Genomic DNA, 20,487 nt, shown 5'->3' on the forward strand with positions numbered 1-20,487 from the left:
ACATTGACTAAGTAAAAAAAGAAAGAACATGAGAGAGAGGCAGAAAGAAACAAATAAAGAAAGAAACAAAGATGGGGCGCACTGGGTGGCTCAGTCAGTTAAGTGTCTGCCTTTGGCTCAGGTCATGATCCCAGGGTCCTGGGACTGAGGCCTGTGTTGGGCTCCCTGCCCAGTGCGGATTCTGCTCTTCCCTCTCCCTCTACCTCTCCCTTACACTAGTTCTCTCTGTTGCCCAAATAAATAAATAAAATCTTTAAAAGAAGGAAGGAAGGAAACAAAGAGAGGGAGGGAAGGAGGGAAAGAAGCGCTAACCCCACAAACAAAATCATTCACGCTCACTTAAGCTAATCCCTTGGTGGGAAGGAGACCATAAACACAAACGCAGCCTTCATTATCACAACATGATTTATTTTTTTACCGAATTGAACATTTCAAAATAGCAGGGCGCCTGGCTGGCTCAGCTGGTTAGACATCCAAGTCCTGATTTCCAGGGATGTGATCTCGGGGTGGTGAGATCGAGCTCCACATCAAGCCCCTAGTGGGGCTTTGAGCTCAGTGATGAGCCTGCTAGAGATTCTCTCTCCCTCTCTCTCTGCTTTTCGGCTCCCGCCCCACCCCTACGTGCACTCTCCTGCTCGAGCTCTCGCTCTCAAAAACAAAAAAAGTTTGAAAATTTCAAAATACTATTTAAACTCACAGAGGAGGCCTAGGGAAATAGGCTCCCCTTGGAGCCCTGGGGTCCCAGGACCCTGAGATTTTGAATCCCCGACTCTTCAACCCGCTGAGCCACCCAGGCGCCCCCCCTTTCCTGTTTCTTCACCATTTGTCTTGTGACTTTGGAGTCCTCCTATCAAACACGAGAAATAATAAATGATAGTGATTTTAACTGTTGCATTTAGGGTGGTTTCCTACACAGCAATAGTTGACTCGGGCTGTGTTCACAGGGTCCCATGGAGCCCACTTTGAGGAATACCTTGCATAGGCAGTCAAGAAACAAATCCCCTCCCTAAACTGCACACTTGGGCAGTCCCTTCACTTATGTACTCACATTACACGTGATTTAAGTTCCTTGTAAAAATCCTGAACTAATAAAATTAAATGATATATTTTTTAATAGCTACTAAGAGCAAAAGACATTTTATCAGTGTCCAGTTTGGAGACAGAGAGCACATGGTAATTCACACAGGGAAAGTAGTTTTGTTTTGTTTTGTTTTTTAATTGGGGCACCTGGGTGGCTCAGTCGTTAGGCATCTTCCTTCAGCTCAGGTCATGATCCCAGGGTCCTGGGACCGAGCCCTTCTCAGCAGGGAGCCTGCTTTTCCCTTTCCCACTTCCTCTGCTTGTGTTCCCCTCTCGCTATCTTTCTCTCTCTGTGTGTCAAACAAACAAATAACTAAATAAAATATTTTTTGAAAAGATTTTATTTTTTATTTGATAGATAGAGAGAGCCAGAGAGCATAAGCAAGGGGAATGGCAGAGGGAGAGGGAAGCAGGGAGGCCCATGTGAGACTTGATCCCAGGACCCTGGGATCAGGATCTGAGTTGAAGACAGACACTTAACCAATGAGCCACCCAGGCGCCCCCACACAGGGGAAGTTTAACGTAAAAACTGATTAACTAGTAGCAGGAGACTCCTCCTTACTCCTAACACAGAGTAAAGAAAATTCTAATGCACACAGGAGTAGCATGTGTAAAGAGGAGCTACTCCCTCCAGAGCTAAGGCACAGTGCTCAAGGGAGACACAAATTAAGAAGACGTTCCTCTCCTCACCAGACCCTACTGGAAGGGAGTGGCTGGGGACCGCTAGATGGCAGAGAAGTTCCCTGAGATGCTACGGGCCAGGGCTGGTAAGCAGGAAGCCTGCCCTCTAGAGTGTCAGCTCAGCTTGCTGGATGTCACCCATCTGGGTGTCTGCAAGACTCTGAGCGTCACCAGGAAAGTGCCCACCGGGCTGCCAGAGGAATTCACTGGGGAGCAGCCTGATGCTTGGTGCCAAAATCCACTGAGATGTCCTCCAAATGGTGCCTTCAGATGTGGTAACAATAGCTGTCCTGTGGCCTCCGTCCACGATAAGAGCAAGCAGGGAAGAAGAGCACCACAGAACCAGGATGAGAATTCCTTATTGAAAAAGGAGAGGGGTGCCTGGGTGGCTCAGTTGGTTGAGTGTCTGGCTCATGGTTTTGGCTCCATCGTGATCTTGGGGGTAGGGTTGAGCCCTACATCAGGCTCTGCGCTCAGTGCAGAGTCTGCTTGGAATTCTTTCTCTCCCTCTCCCTCTGACCCTTCCACTGATGCTCACTCTCTCTCTAAACTAAATGAATCTAAAAAAAAAAAAGGAGAAATGTTTACAGGGTCCAGCTTCACTATCACAAAGCAAGGCAAGGAAGATTGAGATGAGAGGTAATAAATCAATAACTGGTACAGGCATTTTTAGTGCTGAGAAGCTTCTAGGAGCTTGCTATACAAGCTTTTACCTTTCTAAGCATCCCTTCCTTTTCTTCTGCCACCAAATACCTGTCTTATCCTTCTACCAAAGACAATGGATATTATGACTTTGAGGCTTAACACACTGTTCAAAACGCGAAAGCGACAAGATGGTGATGTACCTAGAGTTTTATCTGAGAAGCGGGTGGCTACATGTGGCCTAGAATAAGGGATTTATTACAAAGGGTAGACCTGACACAGATGCGGGAGCTGGAAGAGCTATTTGTCCAGGCTGTTGACTCTGCATCTAGGTTGGAGCCTGAAGTTACTCTCAGCCCATCAGATCAGCATACGAGAAGGACAGCTGAATGCAGAGGAGGCAAAGCCAAGCCAGCACGCATGACGCATGACGATGACCTGAGACCCATAAGGGCACAATGGAACCCCACATCTGTTCTCTTACTACCACAGCCAACCTCAGTGCTGTGGGGGGAAGCTGGCCTCTGTCATCCCAGAGCTCCACACACACACCTGGCCCAGGACTCAGAGAAGCCAGAGGAGGAGACCTGGGGCTCTGGAGCTGCCACAAGCCCGATGCACCAGGAGGGAAGTGGCCCATTCACAACATCCCAAAATCTTCACCTCTACTTCCTGGATTTCACACGGAAGTTCTCGCGTGGCCGTCCGGAATCATGCAGGCTAGAGAATGCTGGGAAATGTCGGTCCAGCTTAGATAAAGGGACAGGGCCGTGGCGAGACTGCCAGAATCGGCAAAGCAAGATGAGACACTGAGGAGCTTAGTAAGGAAGAGATGCCAGGAAAAATGCACCGCTGCTCTCCGATGGCTTTCCTCTCCAAACATTTGTCTTGCAGGGAGGAGTCTAAGTGGTCAATGTTAGGGTCCGTAATCAAAGGAGCGAGACTGATACAAAGAGAAGGTCAAGCAAAGCTTTATTTGGCGCCAAGCATCGAGAATCATACCGACCAAGTCAGGGCCGTCTCTTGCAAAGAGGGGACCCCTCCCAACCTCACTGACTAACTTTTATAGAGGTAGTTTAGCCGGGCTATACACAGGTGGCCAATGAGATTGCAATACACAGAGAACACTGCACAGTCCTGCTAAGTCTGCCACACACAGAAAAAAACTGCTAGGTAGTTTTTCAATTGGCCATGGGTGGCCAATTGAATCTCAATTTACCCTAGTAGATATATGCGCGCCCCACTGATTGGATATCTTCACCTGGCCTGACCCGCCCTTGTATCTAGGCTTTGCAAGTAAGTTCCTCTGGGAGGGGCAGGGTCAATCTAAGTTTACTGCAGGGGGTCAATCTAAGTTTACTGCATAAACACAAAATGACTCCCTCTGGCCAACCAGGCCCTTACATTCCCCCCTTTTCTTTGGAGATTAGTCAAATCCTTGACTTTTCAGCCAGTTCTATATTCTCTGGTTGTAAGGGGTTATATTGAGCATGTAAGTCTAACAATTTTATCGCTCTAGTTTTCTTTGGTACAAATGACACTAGTGCACAGTCGGCTGATGAGTTAGCCATTTACCGCTTCATAGAACCTTTTCCATTTTTTTCTAATTTCCTTCATCTAATTTCCTACCTATACTTTGCATAAACAGGTAACAATAGGAGCAACAATAAACTCATTGTCTTTTGAGTCTTAGCTTTAGTCCATGGTCAGCGGGGTCCATTGGCTGAGGCTTCCACCTCTGGGGGGCGTCTTCATCCTCGGCTCGTTTGACGAGACCCGCATGAATCCAGGCCCTGATGCCTTCTACTTTTACTGCCATGGGGATGATCAGGATAACAGTAAATGGTCCCTTCCAGCGAGGCTCCAAGTTCCCCACTTGATAGCGACGTATCCAAACCAAGTCCCCAGTGTGGGCAGTCCGGATCCCTGCATGGGCTTTTTTTAAAGACATACCATAATGCCTGCAGTGACTGGAGTACAGACTGATCAGTAATTTCTGCTAGGACAACCTCTTGTAGCTAAGGACAGAGCGGGGTGTGGGGGGGTGTCTTCCAAACATTATTTCAAATGGGGTCACCTTGTTTAAATAGGGTGTACACCGTGCCCTGAGGAGGACGAAAGGAAGGAGATCCACCCATCTACCGCCAGTCTCCAGAATTAGTTTTGTCAAGGTCTCTTTAAGAGTCTGGTTCATTCTCTCTACTTGCCCGGAACTCTGGGGCCAATAGGCACAATGTAGTTTCCAATTTGTGCCCACAGCCTTGGCCAATGCCTGTGAGGCTGAACTCACAAATGCAGGACCATTGTCTAACCCGATCGTGAGAGGCAGTCCCAAACCTAGGAATTATTTCTTCTAGAAGCTTTGTGGGTACCACTCCTGCTGTCTCATGTTTGGCAGAAAAAGCCTCTACCCAGCCTGAAAAGGTATCTACAAAAACTAACATATACTTGTGCCCGTATTTTCCGGGTTTCATTTCTGTAAAATCTATTTCCCAATAAATTCCTGGTTCCTTACCTCTTTCTCTTTTCCCTCTTCTCATTCTAGTTCCTCCCACATTGAGCTGCCTGGCATTGAGCACATCTATCAACTATATCCTGAACCATACGCCCTAATTTAGAAACCTGGAACTGCTTGCCTTTAAGTTCCTTGAGTTTGCATGACCCCAAATGAGTACCCTGATGTATCTGGTCTACTAACTTCTTACCTAGTTTTCGAGGAAGAATTAACTTTTCCTCTTTTAGTCTTAGCCCAGTCCCCTTTGTAGTCTAATTTAGCCCATTTTTGTAAATACTTTAAATCTTCCTCTGAATAGTCCAGTTTTTCTGGTAGGGCTAGAGCCGGGAGTGTAACCAGCTCTTGCACTGTTTCTTGGGCTGCTTGCTTTGTGGCTCGATATGCTAATTGGTTTCCTTTTGAAATCAGATCAGTCCCCTTTTGGTGTCCTGAGCAATGCATAACAGCTACCTATTTTGGGTCCCAAATAGCCTGGGGGAGAGCCAATATTTCTCCTCTGTTTTTAATTCCTTTTCCTTCGCTGTTAATAGGCCCCTTTCTTTATAAATAGCCCCATGTATATGGAGAATAGCTAAGGCATACCTGTCCGTATAGATGTTGGCGGTTTTACCTTTGGCCATCTGCAGTGCCTTAGTGAGTGCAATCAGTTCCGCTTTTTGTGCCGAAGTTCCATGTGGCAGGGCTGCTGTCCAGAGTTCCTGCTCAGGAGAAACCACTGCAGCCCCTGCATACTCTTTCCATCGACCATGTAGTTACTCCCATCTGTGAACAGAGTCATCTCGGCATCCGGGAGGGGAATGTCTCTGAGATCCAGCCTTATTCCTGTGACTTGGATTAGGACCTCCCCACAGTCGTGTGGATGGTCAAACAACTCCTATGGCAGCAATGTGGCTGGATTTAGCACCACCGGGGGCTGGAAGGTCACTCTTAGTTCGTTGAGGAGGAGGGCCTGATACCCTGTCACTCGGGTGTTCATTATCCACCAGTCCGGTGGAGTCTGGAGAAGGCTCTCAATAGCATGTGTGGTGGTTACGATGAGATTTTGACCTAAAGTCAATTTACTTGCATCCTTGACCAGGAGGGCCGTGGTAGCAATTATGCAGAGGCACAGGGAGTGGGGGGGAACCCAGCCACTACTGGATCTAGTTTCTTACTAAGATAGGTTACTGGCCTTTGCCAAGGCCCCAGAGTCTGAGTCAAAACTCCTTTGGCCACCCCTGCTTTTTCATCCACATACAAGTGGAAGGGCTTGGTAACATCTGGGATGACCAATGCTGGGGCACTCAGTAAGGCTGTTTGTAATTCCTGAAATGCTCCTTCTGCCTCAGCTGTCCACTCTATCATAGTGAGCCCTCCTTTTGCCAGTTCGTAGAGAACTCCATAGAGAATCTCTGCAAACTGCAATATCCACAGCCTACAGTAAGTAGCCCACCATCCCAAGAAACTCCCCCACTTGTCGGGATGTGGTGGGGCAGGGGTATTGGGTGATCACCTGTTTCCTGGACTCAGACAGTGAACGCACTCCCTCATGGAGATCAAAGTCTAGATAAGTGGCATGGCTCTGTCAGAGCTGTGCTTTCTTCGCTGACACCCGATACCCCTTTTCCTGCAGTCTGTAAGAGAGCTCTCGTCCCCCGCAAACATGAGTCATAGTCCTCAGCAGATACTAGCAAGTCATCAACGTACTATAACAGAGTGACTCCTGGATTGGAGGTTCTGTACTCATTCAAATCCTCATGTAGGGCCTCGTCAAAGATAGTGGGCAAATTCTTGAACCCTTGGGGAAGTCTTGTCCAGGTGAGCTGGCCTTGGAATCCTTCCTGTGGGTCAGACCACTCAAAAGCAAAAAGGTGCTGAGAATTCCTTTGCTAAAGACATGCAGAAAAAATGCATCCTTGAGATCTAAGACGGTATACACAGTTCTTCTGGGGCCCAGGAGGGAGAGTAGGGTATAGGGGTTAGGCACCATCGGGTGGATATCTTCAACCCATTTATCAACTTCCCGCAAGTCCTGGACAGGTCAGTACTCCCCAGTCTCGGCCTTTTTGATGGGCAACAAAGGTGTGTTCCGTGGAGATTTGCAAGGAACTAGGATCCTGTCTCCTCGGAGGCAGTTAATGTGTTTGCTGATCCCTTCCTTTGCTTCCCGGGGAAGGGGGTACTGCCAAACAGCCGTAGCTGTTGCCTTTAATTGTACCACCACTGGAGGTTGTTCCTTGGCCAAGCCAGGGGGCTTCCCTTCTGCCCAGCCCTCGGGAAACTCATTCTGTAGGATTTGGAGAAGGCTCCCTCGCTTTGTCTCCTCTGGTTTTGAGACTGACTCATAAAGGAGGTATTCGTCTACTGCTGCCATAAGCACTTGTACAGTGGGTTGTCTCAAAGTTACAGTCATGCCTCCTTCCGAGAACTGAATCCGGGTCTTAACTTGTGGAGGAGATCTCTTCCCATCAAGTTATATGGGGCATTGGGGAGGACCAAAAATCGATGTTTAACTACTCCCGAGGCCAAATTTAAAGTCCTTCTGTTGTCCATTTATGTCTCTCTTGCCATTTCCTCCTTGTACCCAAACTTCCTCTCCAGATAATTTTCCCACAGGTTTAAGTAATGATGAAAATTGGGCTCCTGTGTCCACCAAAAAATCAACTGGTTTCCCCTCCACTTCAATTTTTACCTGAGGTTCGGGGAGGGGCTCCGAACCATGGCCCCTTCAGTCTCTGGTGGCAAGCATTGCTGTCTTCCTTTTGGGGCACTCCCTGGCCCAATGTCCTTTTTCTTTACAGTAAGCGCACTGATCTGAATCCAAGTCTTCCCACCTGCCTTCTCTGTACTTGGGCTTTTCCTTCCATTTACTATCCCCATCTGTCTCCTCTCCGCCTCATGTAATGCCAAAACCTTAACCAGTTTTTTTTGTTTTTTGTTTTGTTTTGTTTTTTTGGTCTGTTTTTTATCCTCTTGTGCATCCCTGCTGCTAAACACCTTTTCTGCTATTCCCACTAACTCAGTCAGATTCTTCCCTTCAAATCCTTCAATTTTCTGAAATTTCCTATATCTGGGGCTGACTGACTGACAAATCAAGATTGTCTAAGTGAGCTATCGTGCAACTTCCCTGAAGTTTACCTCAAGTTGTCTAGCTTAAGTAAACAAACATTTAAAGACAATCAAACTAGAATTTAACATCCATAAAGGTGTGTTATTAAAACATAATTTTTGCTCTCTAAAATAACCCTTGTTTTCAGAGATAGCCAAATCAGGACTAATTTATTTGAAAAACAAGTCCAGTTTTAACAAGCTTGGCCTAAATATTTACATAAGCTCAGCAAGAATAGTGAGGGATCATGTAAATCTTTTAGAATCTGCTCTGCTGGAACTTCTCATAAGGAATCTCTAGGTTGAACTTATGATAGCCTCTCCAGGCCAGAAGCCAAGCTACATACTTGCCATCAGATCTGCCTGCAATACCTGTCGATTTGGGTGAATTCCTCTTCCTGAGGCCCCCAAAGAATCCTGAGGTTCCTGCACCTGCCAGGAAGTAACATCCTTTACTCACCTGGTGAGGCTGCTGGGAACTCTGTAAGCCAGGTATCAGGCCAAAAGTTCCAAAGGGCTTTACGGTTCCGGGTTTTATAAAGCCAACCTTAGTTCCTTTAAGCTGTCTAGTCATATCTGAGTCTTTTCAAATATGACATTCCAGTCAAAGCCATGGTAAAATAACCAGTGTTTCCAATGGTGTCCTGTTACAAGGAGAACGGATTCTTATTGAACTTATGCAAATGACTGATTGCCATGGAAGAAAGAATACTTGCTGAGACCTTTTGGTTTCAGAGGGTTCAGGTAGAGAGAAAGAGTTGAATACTTTGATTTGTTTACAAATGACTACATTTTATCTCTGTAAGTTACAGATAACTTAAGAAAAAGTTTCCCTAGTCTGGAAGAGCAAACATATGATGAAACATCAAGAGATACAACATTACAATCTTTCAGTTCACCTAGTCCCATGTTAATAATTCTGGTTTAGTCCGAATGCAGCTTTTACATTTGTCCTGAAAGTCTCCCATATGAATTTTCTTTGAGACAGAATTTATCTTACAAGAGAATTAAAACAATTACAAATGACAAAAACTCAGAATAAATATGGTAAAGAGCTGGTGAGATGAGTATTTACAATGTAACTGTCAAGAAAATCAGGTTACTTCTGTGACACGAAACATTTCCATAATCACAATATCAAGTGATGATCTAGCAACATATTAAAACTTTAGGAAATGCATAGCATTTTCCCAAATGTAAACCTTAGAAAGTTTTAAAACACATGCCTAAATATAATTAGGGATATTAAACACCTGATAAAACAAAACATAGAAACTGAATTTTCTGGGTAGGCAAAGAGAAAACCATAACAGATCAATTAACTTAAGAAAACTTTGTCTTTTTAAACAGAGAGAAAACCAGCTTTTCTATACTAGTGTCTTTTTTTTTTTTTTTTAAGTATACAGATAATGAGTTTACTAGGTTTCCTTCCCATTGTGAATGATGTCGCAGACAAAGGGAGGGGGATCTTTCAGATGCTGTCCTGCTCACGTCCCTCACGGGAACTTAGGAGTGTCTTAGCTAAGGTCTGTCTGTATATAACCCGGACCAGGTTACTCTGTGTTGTAGATGACCATTATGCCATATGATGCCCCGCGAGACTCAGGGTGCAGCCCACTCAGACTCCGTCGCCAAAGCCGTATAGCCATACAGACACATTCACACATTCAGGCACTCTTCAGATTCAAACTTTTACATATCTCCTACTTTTTACATACAGAGTTGCTTTTCTCATTTCCATCAGTCTTAATTACACTTAACAGAATTTTGTACTCTTAGAAATACCTTAACCTCTACTGAAGACTAAATATAAACCAATTTTGAGTTGTTACAACAGAATTCTTTAGATGGCAAATTTATCAATCAGTTAAGCACAGAACGTGTTCACCAGCAGATTTCAAAAGCACAAACCCAGTTCCAGCAGCCAACGCCCTAGCATTTTATCCCATTTGGTTAAGACCTACATGTCCAACAAATTTAATTCCATTTGTCAGTCAAGCAACTCTTCACAGTTTCAGGTTACCAAAGACTTCGGAAGCCACTTTAACAATTACCCATTAAAATTTTGAGACAGACAAATAACCATCTCCACTTCAGATGCCATACTTTCCCGCCAGCAAGGGGGAGGGGCTAGGCAGTCCACATCGGGCCAGAGAAGGCAAGGAATTCCCCGAAACAAAGGGAGTTTCGGCAGCTGCTTGGGAATATTCCTTAAAGTCTCTGTCTCTCGAGGTCGGTTCATCCTGCAGTGCCAGTTCTGCTTACCAAAGTGGCCCTCTAGGCACTCGTATTCCACGCCCGGCTCCAATGAGCATCAGCATTGGGCACCTTAACCCAGCATTCAACTAACCCCAGTTGGCTCCAGTCATAGCCCTTAATACACGAAATGAGTGAGCGAGAAACCTCACATCTATTATGAAGAATGGAGAGAGGAAAGTCAGAGTCCCCTTACTCTCTGCTTGCCCCATTCCTTCAATCATAACAAACAACACAACAGACAACAAGGACCAGGCAAAGACAACCGCAGGCCCAACGATTCTTACCCAGAACTTGCCACTGGTGGGGCCTTTCTTTATCCCCCGACCACCTAGGGGGGACTCGAACCCCCCAAATGTCTAGGGGGACTCGAACCCCCAACGCCCAGGCGGACTCAAACCCCCCGACAGGCCCCTGACCGCCCAGGGGGACTCGAACGCCCTGGCGACCTGCCTAGGGGGACTCGAACCCCCCAACCGCCCAGGGGGACTCGAACCCCCAGTCGATCTACCAGCAGAGGGATGGGGCGTCCCCGCATCCACTCCAGCCCTGGGGAGCATGGTTGCATCCAGCTTCTCCCCGATGGGCCATACCCTGGAGCTCCAACTGATAGCATCCCGTGATCTTACCTCCGAAGGCTTTTCCCCAAAAATTCCTATGCTGTCTCAGTTCTCGTCGTTTGAATCCAGGTGCCCCCTACAATATTAGGGTCTGTAATCAAAGGAGCAAGACTGATACAAAGTGAAGGTCAAGCAAAGCTTTATTTTGCGCCAAGCATCGAGAATCATACTGACCGATCAGGGCTGTATCTTGCAAAGAGGCGAACCCTCCCAGCCTCACAGACTAACTTTTATAGAGGTAGTTTAGCCGGGCTATACGCAGGTGGCCAATAAGATTGCAATACACAGAGAACACTGCACAGTCCTGCTAAGTCTGCCACACACACAAAAAACTGCTAGGTAACACATGGGTGGCCAATTGAATCTCAGTTTACCCTAGTAGATATATGCGCGCCCCACTGATTGAATGCCTTCACCTGGCCTGACCCGCCCTTGTATCTAGGCTTTGCAAGTAAGTTCCTCTGGGAGGGGCAGGGTCGATCTAAGTTTACTTCAGGGGGTCAATCTAAGTTTACTGCATAAACACAAAATGACTCCCTCTGGCCAACCAGGCCCTTACAGTCAATTGTGATGTGATAGCTTCTGAGGAGTGACCTATTTACGTATTATCAAACATAACTGAAGTGCTGCTTATTAGCTCCAACCCCGATAAATTCCTGAACAGAGTATCAAATTTTTGATAGATTCTTTCAGCCATGCTACTTGTTTTAAGTATTCATTATCAGCTTTATTAATTTTTACTAACAAAGACATTACCTAATTGATGGCAATTAAAAGTAATTATTCTACAAAGGAAGTCATGCAGAACATATAAAGCGTTTGAATCAATATAGAAAGTTGATGAAAAGTTGAAGTCATCATTTGTCTCCCCATTTCCCCTTGTAAGGGCCTGGTTGGCCAGAGGGAGCCATTTTGTTGCCATGAACTTGTATTGACCCAGCCCCTCCCAGAGCAATTTGCTTGCAAAGCCTAGATACAAGGGCGGGGCAGACTGGATAAAGACATCCAATCAGTGGGGCACGCATATATCCACTAGGGTGAATTGAAATTCAATTGGCCACCTGTGTATAGCCCGGCTAAACTACCTCTATAAAAGTTAGTCTGCGAGGCTGGGAGGGGTTGCCTCTTTGCTAGAGAGGGCCCTGACCGGTCAGTATAATTCTCGATACTTGGGTGCAAAATAAAGCTTTGCTTGACCTTCGCTTTGTATCAGTCTCGCTCCTTTGATTACGGACCCTAACACCCTCAGGTAGAAAGTCTTCGCCAATTTTTTTTTTCTTATGTATCCCTGAATTGCTTTTAATTTAAAAAAAAATTGCTATTTCCCCTTTTGCAATTTTAAGATGCTGTGATCATTCTGGTTCTTACAAAGTTTGGGGATGACCACATCAAAGCCTTGGGTCAAGAGATGTATCCTGGTTGTGATTAAAGCAAACAGATTGTTCTGTGAGCACCCTCTTCTGGACATTGTCCAGAATCAGAGAACAAGAGACTTTTTTTTTTTTTTCAAAGATTTTGTTTATTTGACAGAGACGGACAGCATCAAGAGAGGGAACACGAGCAGGGAGCGGGGAGAGGGAGAAGCAGGCTCCCCACTGAACAGGGAGCCCAATGCAGGACTCGATCCAAGGATCCTGGGAGCCTGACCTGAGCTGAATCCAGACACTTAGCCACTGAGCCACCCAGGTGCCCCAGAACAAGAGATTCTTTAAAAAAAAAAAAAAAAAAAAAAAAAAAAGATTTTATTTATTTATTTGACAGACAGAGATCACAAGTAGGCAGAGAGGCAGGCAGAGAGAAAGAGGGGAAAGCAGGCTCGCTGCCAAGCAGAGAGCCCTATGCGGGGCTTGATCCCAGGACCCTGGGATCATGACCGGAGCCAAAGGCAGAGACTTTAACCCACTGAGCCACCCAGGCGCCCCAACTCTCTCACACTCTTAAAAAAAAAATCTTCAAAATATGTGTGAATAAATAAGGAATTTATCAGTAAATAAGGGGTAAATAAGTAGTGGCAAGATAGATAAGAGTCACCTTTTTGGTTAACCACTTGGCCAATTTCTCTGTCTCCTGCTAGCTTTTGATGTTTCCCCCTTTCTTCATTCCAAGTATGGGATACTGGGTTTTTGTTTTTGTTTTTTTATAAACATATAATGTATTATTAGCCCCAGGGGTACAGGTCTGTGAATCACCAGATTTACACACTTCACAGCACTCACCATAACACATACCCTCCCCAATGTCCATAACCCCACCACCCTCTCCTAGCCCCCTCCCCCAGGCCCCCTCAGTTTGTTCTGTGACATTAAGAGTCTCTTATGGTTTGTCTCCCTCCCAGGGATACTAGGGTTTTTTAATACTTGTCAGCTGCCACCATCCTTAACATAGGTCCCTCTTGTTTAGCTCGGTCATCTTGATGTTTTCAAGTCAAGGGCTATGAAAACTCTTAAAACATTATCAAAAATTTGGAAATAATAAGTGACAGCCTTTTAAAAATTGTATTAGAAACCCCTACAAGCCCTCTGATGCTACAAGAGATGGAGCTTTGTTTGACTTACTGTTTACAAAAGAAGGGTAGCAGAATGTGCCACCCCAAAATACGAGTGTCTGCATTTAGGACATGTCATCCCCAAATGAACCACTTCGGTATTTTGATTATTTTGAGCTTCCGGGACTTGAAAAAACAGCAAGTGCAGGAAGAGGCTTTCTCTGAACTCTCTGTATCTGCCTAAAGACAGATCATCCAAAAGGAACTCAAGTGTCATCGATCCTCTCCCGGGAGATACATCAACTAGGGCAAATTGACTCCTATCACAGGAAAGAAGTCGTCCTCACACCTGGACAGACTTCATCACAAAGTGCCATTCCTCCTGTCTTCTCCAGCCATTCATTACATCTCCAGAGAAACTGGGAGCAGGTGGTGTGGTGTGAAGCTCTTCCAACTTTTACAAACAAGGTACTTCAGTTCAACCTTGGTCAATAGAAAAGATAATATGGATGTATATACAAACTATCATTTTAGCTCATGCTTTTGTTGATTACATGACATGGAAGCTTAAAGAAGTTGCCCAAAAAAAAAAAAGGGGGGGGGGCACTAGAGTGGAAGTTATTTCTTTGGATACTTATTTGCCTTATTCAGGAGATTTCCATAATTGTACAGAGACGATTTATTATGGTGTATCCTAATTCTTTGTGAAGATTGAGTTCTGAAAAAGCCCTCACAAGTACTTTTTAATCTCTGAAGTACTCTGCAGTGATAAAATTGAGATCAAGTTCCGACGTCCTCTTGAAATTACCAAACTCCTTACACGAAGAATTTTAAATTTCACAAAGGTCTTTGTTGGTGAAAATGAAGAGGCTCTCAATGGATCGTTGCTTTACTATTATTGCTAATAGTACTATAAAATCTGCAAATACAGGATCAGTGATTTAAGTTAGTGTTTTTTTCCCTGGAGAGTGTCTTTGTTCTTATTTAGCAGAATCTCAGCTTATTCTTACTTCTTCCCCTCTGCTCTTAGTTTAGCTTCTGTTTCCTCTGTGTCTCTATCACAGATGGAAAGACTGACCTACTTGTAGGGTAGCCAGAGGAATCCCCATCTTTCCTCCCTCTGGTTTATTCAGATGGAGAAGAGATGATAATCTGACTGTGTTTAGCAACACACTATCATCAATAAGACACACAAAAGTTAGGCATACCACCCTTTTGAAGCTTTTAATCTTGGGAACGAATAGATTCCCTGCGTAACACATTCAACCAGAGAACAATGGCCCCCAGACACTGCAAATCCATGGACCAGTAACATTTCAAAAAATTGAGACTTGCCAACTTTTTGTTTTGCCAAAAATCAAGTAGCCACTCTACCTGCTATCTAATACCACCATCATAAATCAAGTAGCCACTCTACCTGCTATCTAATACCACCATCATTCTATAGAAGAGAGGACTTTTTTGGCACAAATATAGATAGGCATCTCTAAATAAGTAAACAAATGGAAAGGATAAATTTAACTTCGGGGAAGAATTCACAGTTGTTCTTGTTTTCCCTATATCCCCATTAACTGGTGGGGACTTTGGCCTGGGTGAGGTTCTCTAGCAGGGTAACTGCGGATGTAGACTTTATCCACGTGTCCTGTGGTTATATGTCTGACATTGGACAAGTCATTTAACCTCTGCTAGCATCTGTGTTCTCGTAAAATAAGAATAATAATAACTTCTTCATATGGTTGTCCTGCAAACTAAGCAAGATCATGCATAGAAAGTGCTTAATACCAAGCCTCATGCAAGTAGGTGCTTGATTAAATACTCATGGTTGTTACTGCTGTTTTCCCCACCCGGTTATCAGATAGAAGTCTTGAGAGTTACTTACATGTGGAAAAGTTTGGAGTGGAATTCGGAAACAAAAACTTAAAACGTTCTGAAGAAATGACATCTCAAGAAGATACCGAGATTTCGAGAAATTGAGTACTTTTTTAGGAGCTAGGGGCTGTCTCAAAAGTGTTGTTAAAAATTATGCTGAGTAATCTTATGTGTAGAATTCACAGGGAAATACCAGATCATGCATTAATGCCTACCTTTTTCTAACCCCTCTATTTAAAAAATGAGGATGTAGAGGCCCAGATCAAAAAAATCCTCTTAATGTCCCATAGAGAGAAGTAGTAGAACCAGAACTAGAGGGTGGGTTTCTTGACACACACCCCCTTACCCCTAACCCAGACTAGGGGATGATTCTCACCATTGGCAAGGGAAGGAACAGCTGTTGGTGGGAAATGAGGGACCCTTGTGTCCTCTCCTTAGGATCATTGCTGCTGGGCTCTGGGTCCCTCTTCTGTTCTGCGGTGTGGTGCTGGGTGGTCGTTCTTATATCCTCTACCCTTCTTTCTGGAATTAACATTCAGCCATTTGTTAAAATATTGTCATGCTTCTGTACAGCACCCCTCTTCCCCTGCCCAGTGCCCTGGCTACCTGGCTCCAACCCCCAGGAAACCACCACCTGCCCATGGTTCAGCCTCCAAGGGGATAGCGCTGCCCTTCCGGCGCCTGTATGTCTGGCATCTTGCCAGCCCATGTTCTAGATGCTCGTGGCTGGGCCACACCTTCTGCCCTCTGGCAACCTGTCGGACTGAAACAATAAATCGAGTTTTAAGGCCTGATAACAGTGTGGACGTCAACAGACAGTGAGGTGGCGGGAAGCCCTCTGATCATCCTCTCTCAGTAATTTTTTTAAGTGATTCTGTTGGAGGGGGCGTCTGGCTGGCTCAGTCTGTAGAGCACAGGAGTCTTGATCTCGGGCTTGTGAGTCGGAAGCCCCATGTGAGCTGTAGAGAGTCCTTTAAAAAAAAAATCTTGAAAAAATGATTCTGCTGGACAGCTCCACAGGGGTTCATGTCACATTCTGTTTTCTACCCTCTTTGGGGTAAGATCTCTGGTTTGCCAGAATAAAGGAATTTTGTAAATTTTAAAGTACACACTAGAGGGCAGTGGGCCCATATGTAGACACCTGACCGTTACCACTTTCTGCAAATTTCTCCGCCCTTCCTTTGTGTAGGGGAGGGCGCCCGGAGTGTCCTCCACATCACACAAAGCCATTTATGTCTGGAGTGTTTTTATGAACACAGAGTAGCTGCTTGGGAGCCCCCTGTCTGTCCTTCCTTGTAGGCTTTTTTCCATCTTTCTTCCAATCACTTCTCAACGGGGCTGCCGTAGTAAACTTAGAGATTCTTCTCATGGTCATGTCCTTTTTCTTTCTTTCTTTTTTTTTTTTTTTTTTATTTTTTATTTTTTTTTTTTTAAAGATTTTATTTATTTATTTGACAGAGAGAGAAATCACAAAGCAGAAAGGTGGAGAGAGAGGGTGGGAAGCATTCATTAGAGCCCGACGCGGGACTCGATCCCAGGACTCTGGGAGCATGACCCGAGCCGAAGGCAGCGGCTTAACCCACTGAGCCACCCAGGCGCCCCATCTTTCTTTCTTTTTTTTTTTAAGACAAGAGCAAGAAAAGGTGGGAAACATTCATTCTTAATTTGGGGCAATGTGGGGTTTTTTTTGTTTTTTTTTAAAGATTTATTTATTTATTTATTTGACAGAGAGATCACAAGTAGACAGAGAGGCAGGCAGAGAGAGAGAAGCAGCCTCCCTGCTGAGCAGAGAGCCCGATGTGGGGCTCGATCCCAGGACCCTGAGATCATGACCTGAGCCGAAGGCAGCGGCTTAACCCACTGAGCCACCCAGGCACCCCGGGGCAATGTGGTTTTCTATCTCTGCCTCTTTGCCTTTGCGAATAAAGTCCCAAGTTAAGAATGAAGAGAAAACAAACGGGGAAGGGGTGTCATATTTTGCACGTGCAGACACAAAACCCATTTACCCAAGTCCACAGGGCTGCCCCCTTGGCCATGATCACTGAGGAGAATTGTGTTTCAACTGTGTTTACCTCTCCTGCAGGCTCCTAGGGCCCCACTTGCTGAGAGGGGCGTAGCTGGTCTGTGTGATAGGGAACGGGGGTAGGGATGAGTGGGTTTAGACACCGTGAACTCATGAGGTTGAGTGTTTGTGGAGCTCTGGGGTATTGAAGAGGGAAATTCAGTGCAGCTGATCATGGCCTGAAGTTCAAGAGGAAAACAAAGGGACACTAAGATGTATGTCAGTGGCTTACGTATGAAATCTACATACGACACAATCAGAGAACCTAAATATAGGGTTTGGTTTATTTCATGTTTTTTTTTTTTTAAGATTATTTATTTATTTATTTATTTATTTATTTATTTATTTGACAGAGAGAGATCACAAGTAGGCAGAGAGAGAGGAGGAAGCAGGCTCCCCGCCGAGCAGAGAGCCCGATGCGGGACTCGATCCCAGGACCCTGAGATCACACCCGAGCCGAAGGCAGCGGCTCAACCCACTGAGCCACCCAGGCACCCCGTTTGGTTTATTTTTAATTACTCTCCTTTGTTGTTCCTTTGAAAGGGCTAACCCTCTGAGCCTGGATTATGTGAGTCCCTTGGCTTTACAGAAGTTAAAGAGAGAAAGCACACTGGGGTGTGCTTCTGAATTGGTGAGATCTATAGCAGTTGTGTTCATACACACGGACACATATCTAGAGCTATATCTTTTTTTTTTTTTTTTTTTTTAGATTTTGTCTATTTGACAGAGAGGCAGAGAGATCACAAGCAGGCAGAGAGGCAGTCAGAGAGAGAGGGGAACTGCAGGCTTCCCGCTGAGCAGAGAGCCCGATGCGGGGCTCAATCCCAGGACCCTGAGACCACCACCCGAGCTGATGGCAAAGGCCTAACCCACTGAGCCACCCAGGTGCCCCTAGATCTATACATTTTTGAAGTGTTTGAAGTGTTTGTTCACTATGTGTATTCTTAGACACTTTTGGGAGATAAGATGCTCTTTTTTGGATTCACCCAACCAGAGGCTGGGAGGGAGGGGGGAAATGACACCTGGACCCTCATAACCCCGTGTTCTGCAGCGCGGGGACAGGGATTTCCCTCTGCGTTTCTCTTGGTGTTGCTAATATTTATTGAGTGTTTACTGTATACCACGTATTGTGTTAAGTGCTCAGCTTAGATTATCTTGATTAGTCCTCACAGGAACCTGATGCCATATGTGTGGTTTTGATCCCCGTTGACACTTGAGAAATCAGAGGATCAGGGCAGTTGCCTGGACTGCAACAGTGAGGAAGCAGAGGCTAAGATTTCAACGCGGGCTGTCTGACTCTGCAGCATGGGCTTGTAACCCTCATTTCCGTGCCCCCCGCGGAAGGAGGGAGGCTGCAGCCGGTACCATCACCAAATCATCCCTTCTCCTGAGCAGACCGACAAGGTGCACTGTGGTCTCACACACCCTGAGCTGGCTACGGGCTTTCTGACCTTATTCCTTCCAAGATGCCCCAGCTGTTCTGGGGAGAGCCTGGGCCATCTCTCTCCCCGCACCCCTCTGATGAACATACACATTCATGGGTTCGGTTTTCATGTCTCCGATTTTTTTTTTTTAAGATTTTATTTATTTATTTATTTATTGGCAGAGAGAGAGAGCTCACAAGTAGGAGGAGGCAGAGAGAGGGGGAAGCAGGCTTCCTGCTGAGTAGAAAGCCTGATGCAGGACTTCATCCCAGGACCCTGAGATCATGACTTGAGCTGAAGATAGAGGCTAACCCACGGAGCCACCGAGGCACTCCAATATTTTTTTTAATTTTTTAAAGATTTTATTTATTCACCCAAGAGAAAGAGAGACAGAGAGAGCATAAGCAGGGGGAGAAGCAGAGGGAGAGGGAGAAGCAAACTCCCCGCTGAGCTAGGAGCCCAACATGGGGCTCGATCCCAGGACCTGGAGATCATGACCCACGATGAAGGCAGACACTTAACCATCTGAGCCAATCCAGGCGCCCCTTGTGTCTCTGATTTTGTATAAGACATTATCACGGGAGAGTAATTAAAAGCCCTGGTGGATTTATGGTGTGGCCTCCCGACATGTTTGTGTGGTTATTTATGCCTAGATGACAGGGAAGATTAGCATTAAATGCCGAGAGAAATGCACCTGCCCCGGGGATGCAGTTAGAGGCATCGATCAAAGATGCATTTGGAATGCAGAGGTCTCAGTCTAATTACCAGGAATAGTGCCGGCTTTCTTCAGCTCCATTTAAGGGTGGAGAGCAGAAGAGTTAGGGCTGAGAGAGAGGTGGACCGTCACTTTCACCTGTCAGTAGATTCTTCAGGGGGCAGAGGAGCCATCTCTTGGGTCTTTGAGGTAATTATCCTAGTGCCATGGATGAGGGCAAAACCTGCCCTAGAGACAGAAGCAGGCAGAAGGACTAATGCATGCTCCTATTGTTACTGCTACTAATTAGTCACATTTGTTAAGTGTCTGCGATGGGCTGGATATTCCTAGGGTGAAGTCTTGCCTGTATCATCTCATCTGATCTGTAGACGGTCAGCCCCTCTTTGAAGCCTGAGCCTTTCCAGCCTCCCCCCCACTATCACTTACTATGCCATTTGTATCTCTGGGGATCCAGGAAAGGCGCCGCCTGCTTGTACTTGTGGTGTTCACCTGAGCTCAAGAGGAAATAAACATTGCCAGTGACGGAGGCAGAACGGGATTAGCAGACTTGTGCCTTATGTGAGGATTTTACTTCCACTGAGAAGGATCATTTTTTTTTAAAGATTTTATTTATTTATTTGACAGACAGAGATCACAAGTAGGCAGAGAGGCAGGCAGAGAGAGAGGAGGAAGCAGGCCCCCCGCTGAGCAGAGAGCCCGATGCGAGGCTCGATCCCAGGACCCTGGGATCATGACCTGAGCCGAAGGTAGAGGCTTAACCCACTGAGCCACCCAGGCGCCCCGAGAAGGATCATTTTGTTGTTAGATTATAGTCTGTGTTTATGGGTATCAGTATAATATGTTTCACATTAAAATGTAATCATAATTAGTAGTAGCAGTTATAATAACCCAAATGTCAGTGGTCCCTTTGTCCTTCAGTTTCAGTGTCTGTCCTTGCTGTCTCTAATTTTGCTCTCATTGCACCCCAGAATTGAAACTCAGAGGAAAGAATCTACGGTCACAAAGGAATTGGTGAGCAGGGCACGGGGCTGGCTCCATGGATAGGGTATGT

General features: G+C 45.6%; 1 protein-coding gene across 2 annotated transcripts in view; it reads left to right on the top strand.

Annotated features, from left to right (window-relative positions):
* The window catches only part of MCC (MCC regulator of WNT signaling pathway), a 433,071-nt gene that overhangs the window by 113,803 nt on the left and 298,781 nt on the right, over positions 1-20,487 (top strand). Inside the window, exon 4 of one of the 2 annotated variants that reach the window (XM_045087128.1) lies at positions 13,613-13,834. The exons of the other annotated variant lie outside the window; for it this stretch is intronic. Coding sequence (XP_044943063.1) covers positions 13,613-13,834 — 222 coding nt within the window. The remainder of the gene's footprint in view (positions 1-13,612; positions 13,835-20,487) is intronic. 2 annotated transcript variants of the gene reach the window in all.

The sequence above is a fragment of the Mustela putorius genome, unplaced genomic scaffold, assembly GCF_011764305.1.
Source record: "Mustela putorius furo isolate JIRA1106 unplaced genomic scaffold, ASM1176430v1.1 tig00001059_pilon_pilon_pilon, whole genome shotgun sequence".
Classification (NCBI taxonomy): Eukaryota; Metazoa; Chordata; class Mammalia; order Carnivora; family Mustelidae; genus Mustela; species Mustela putorius.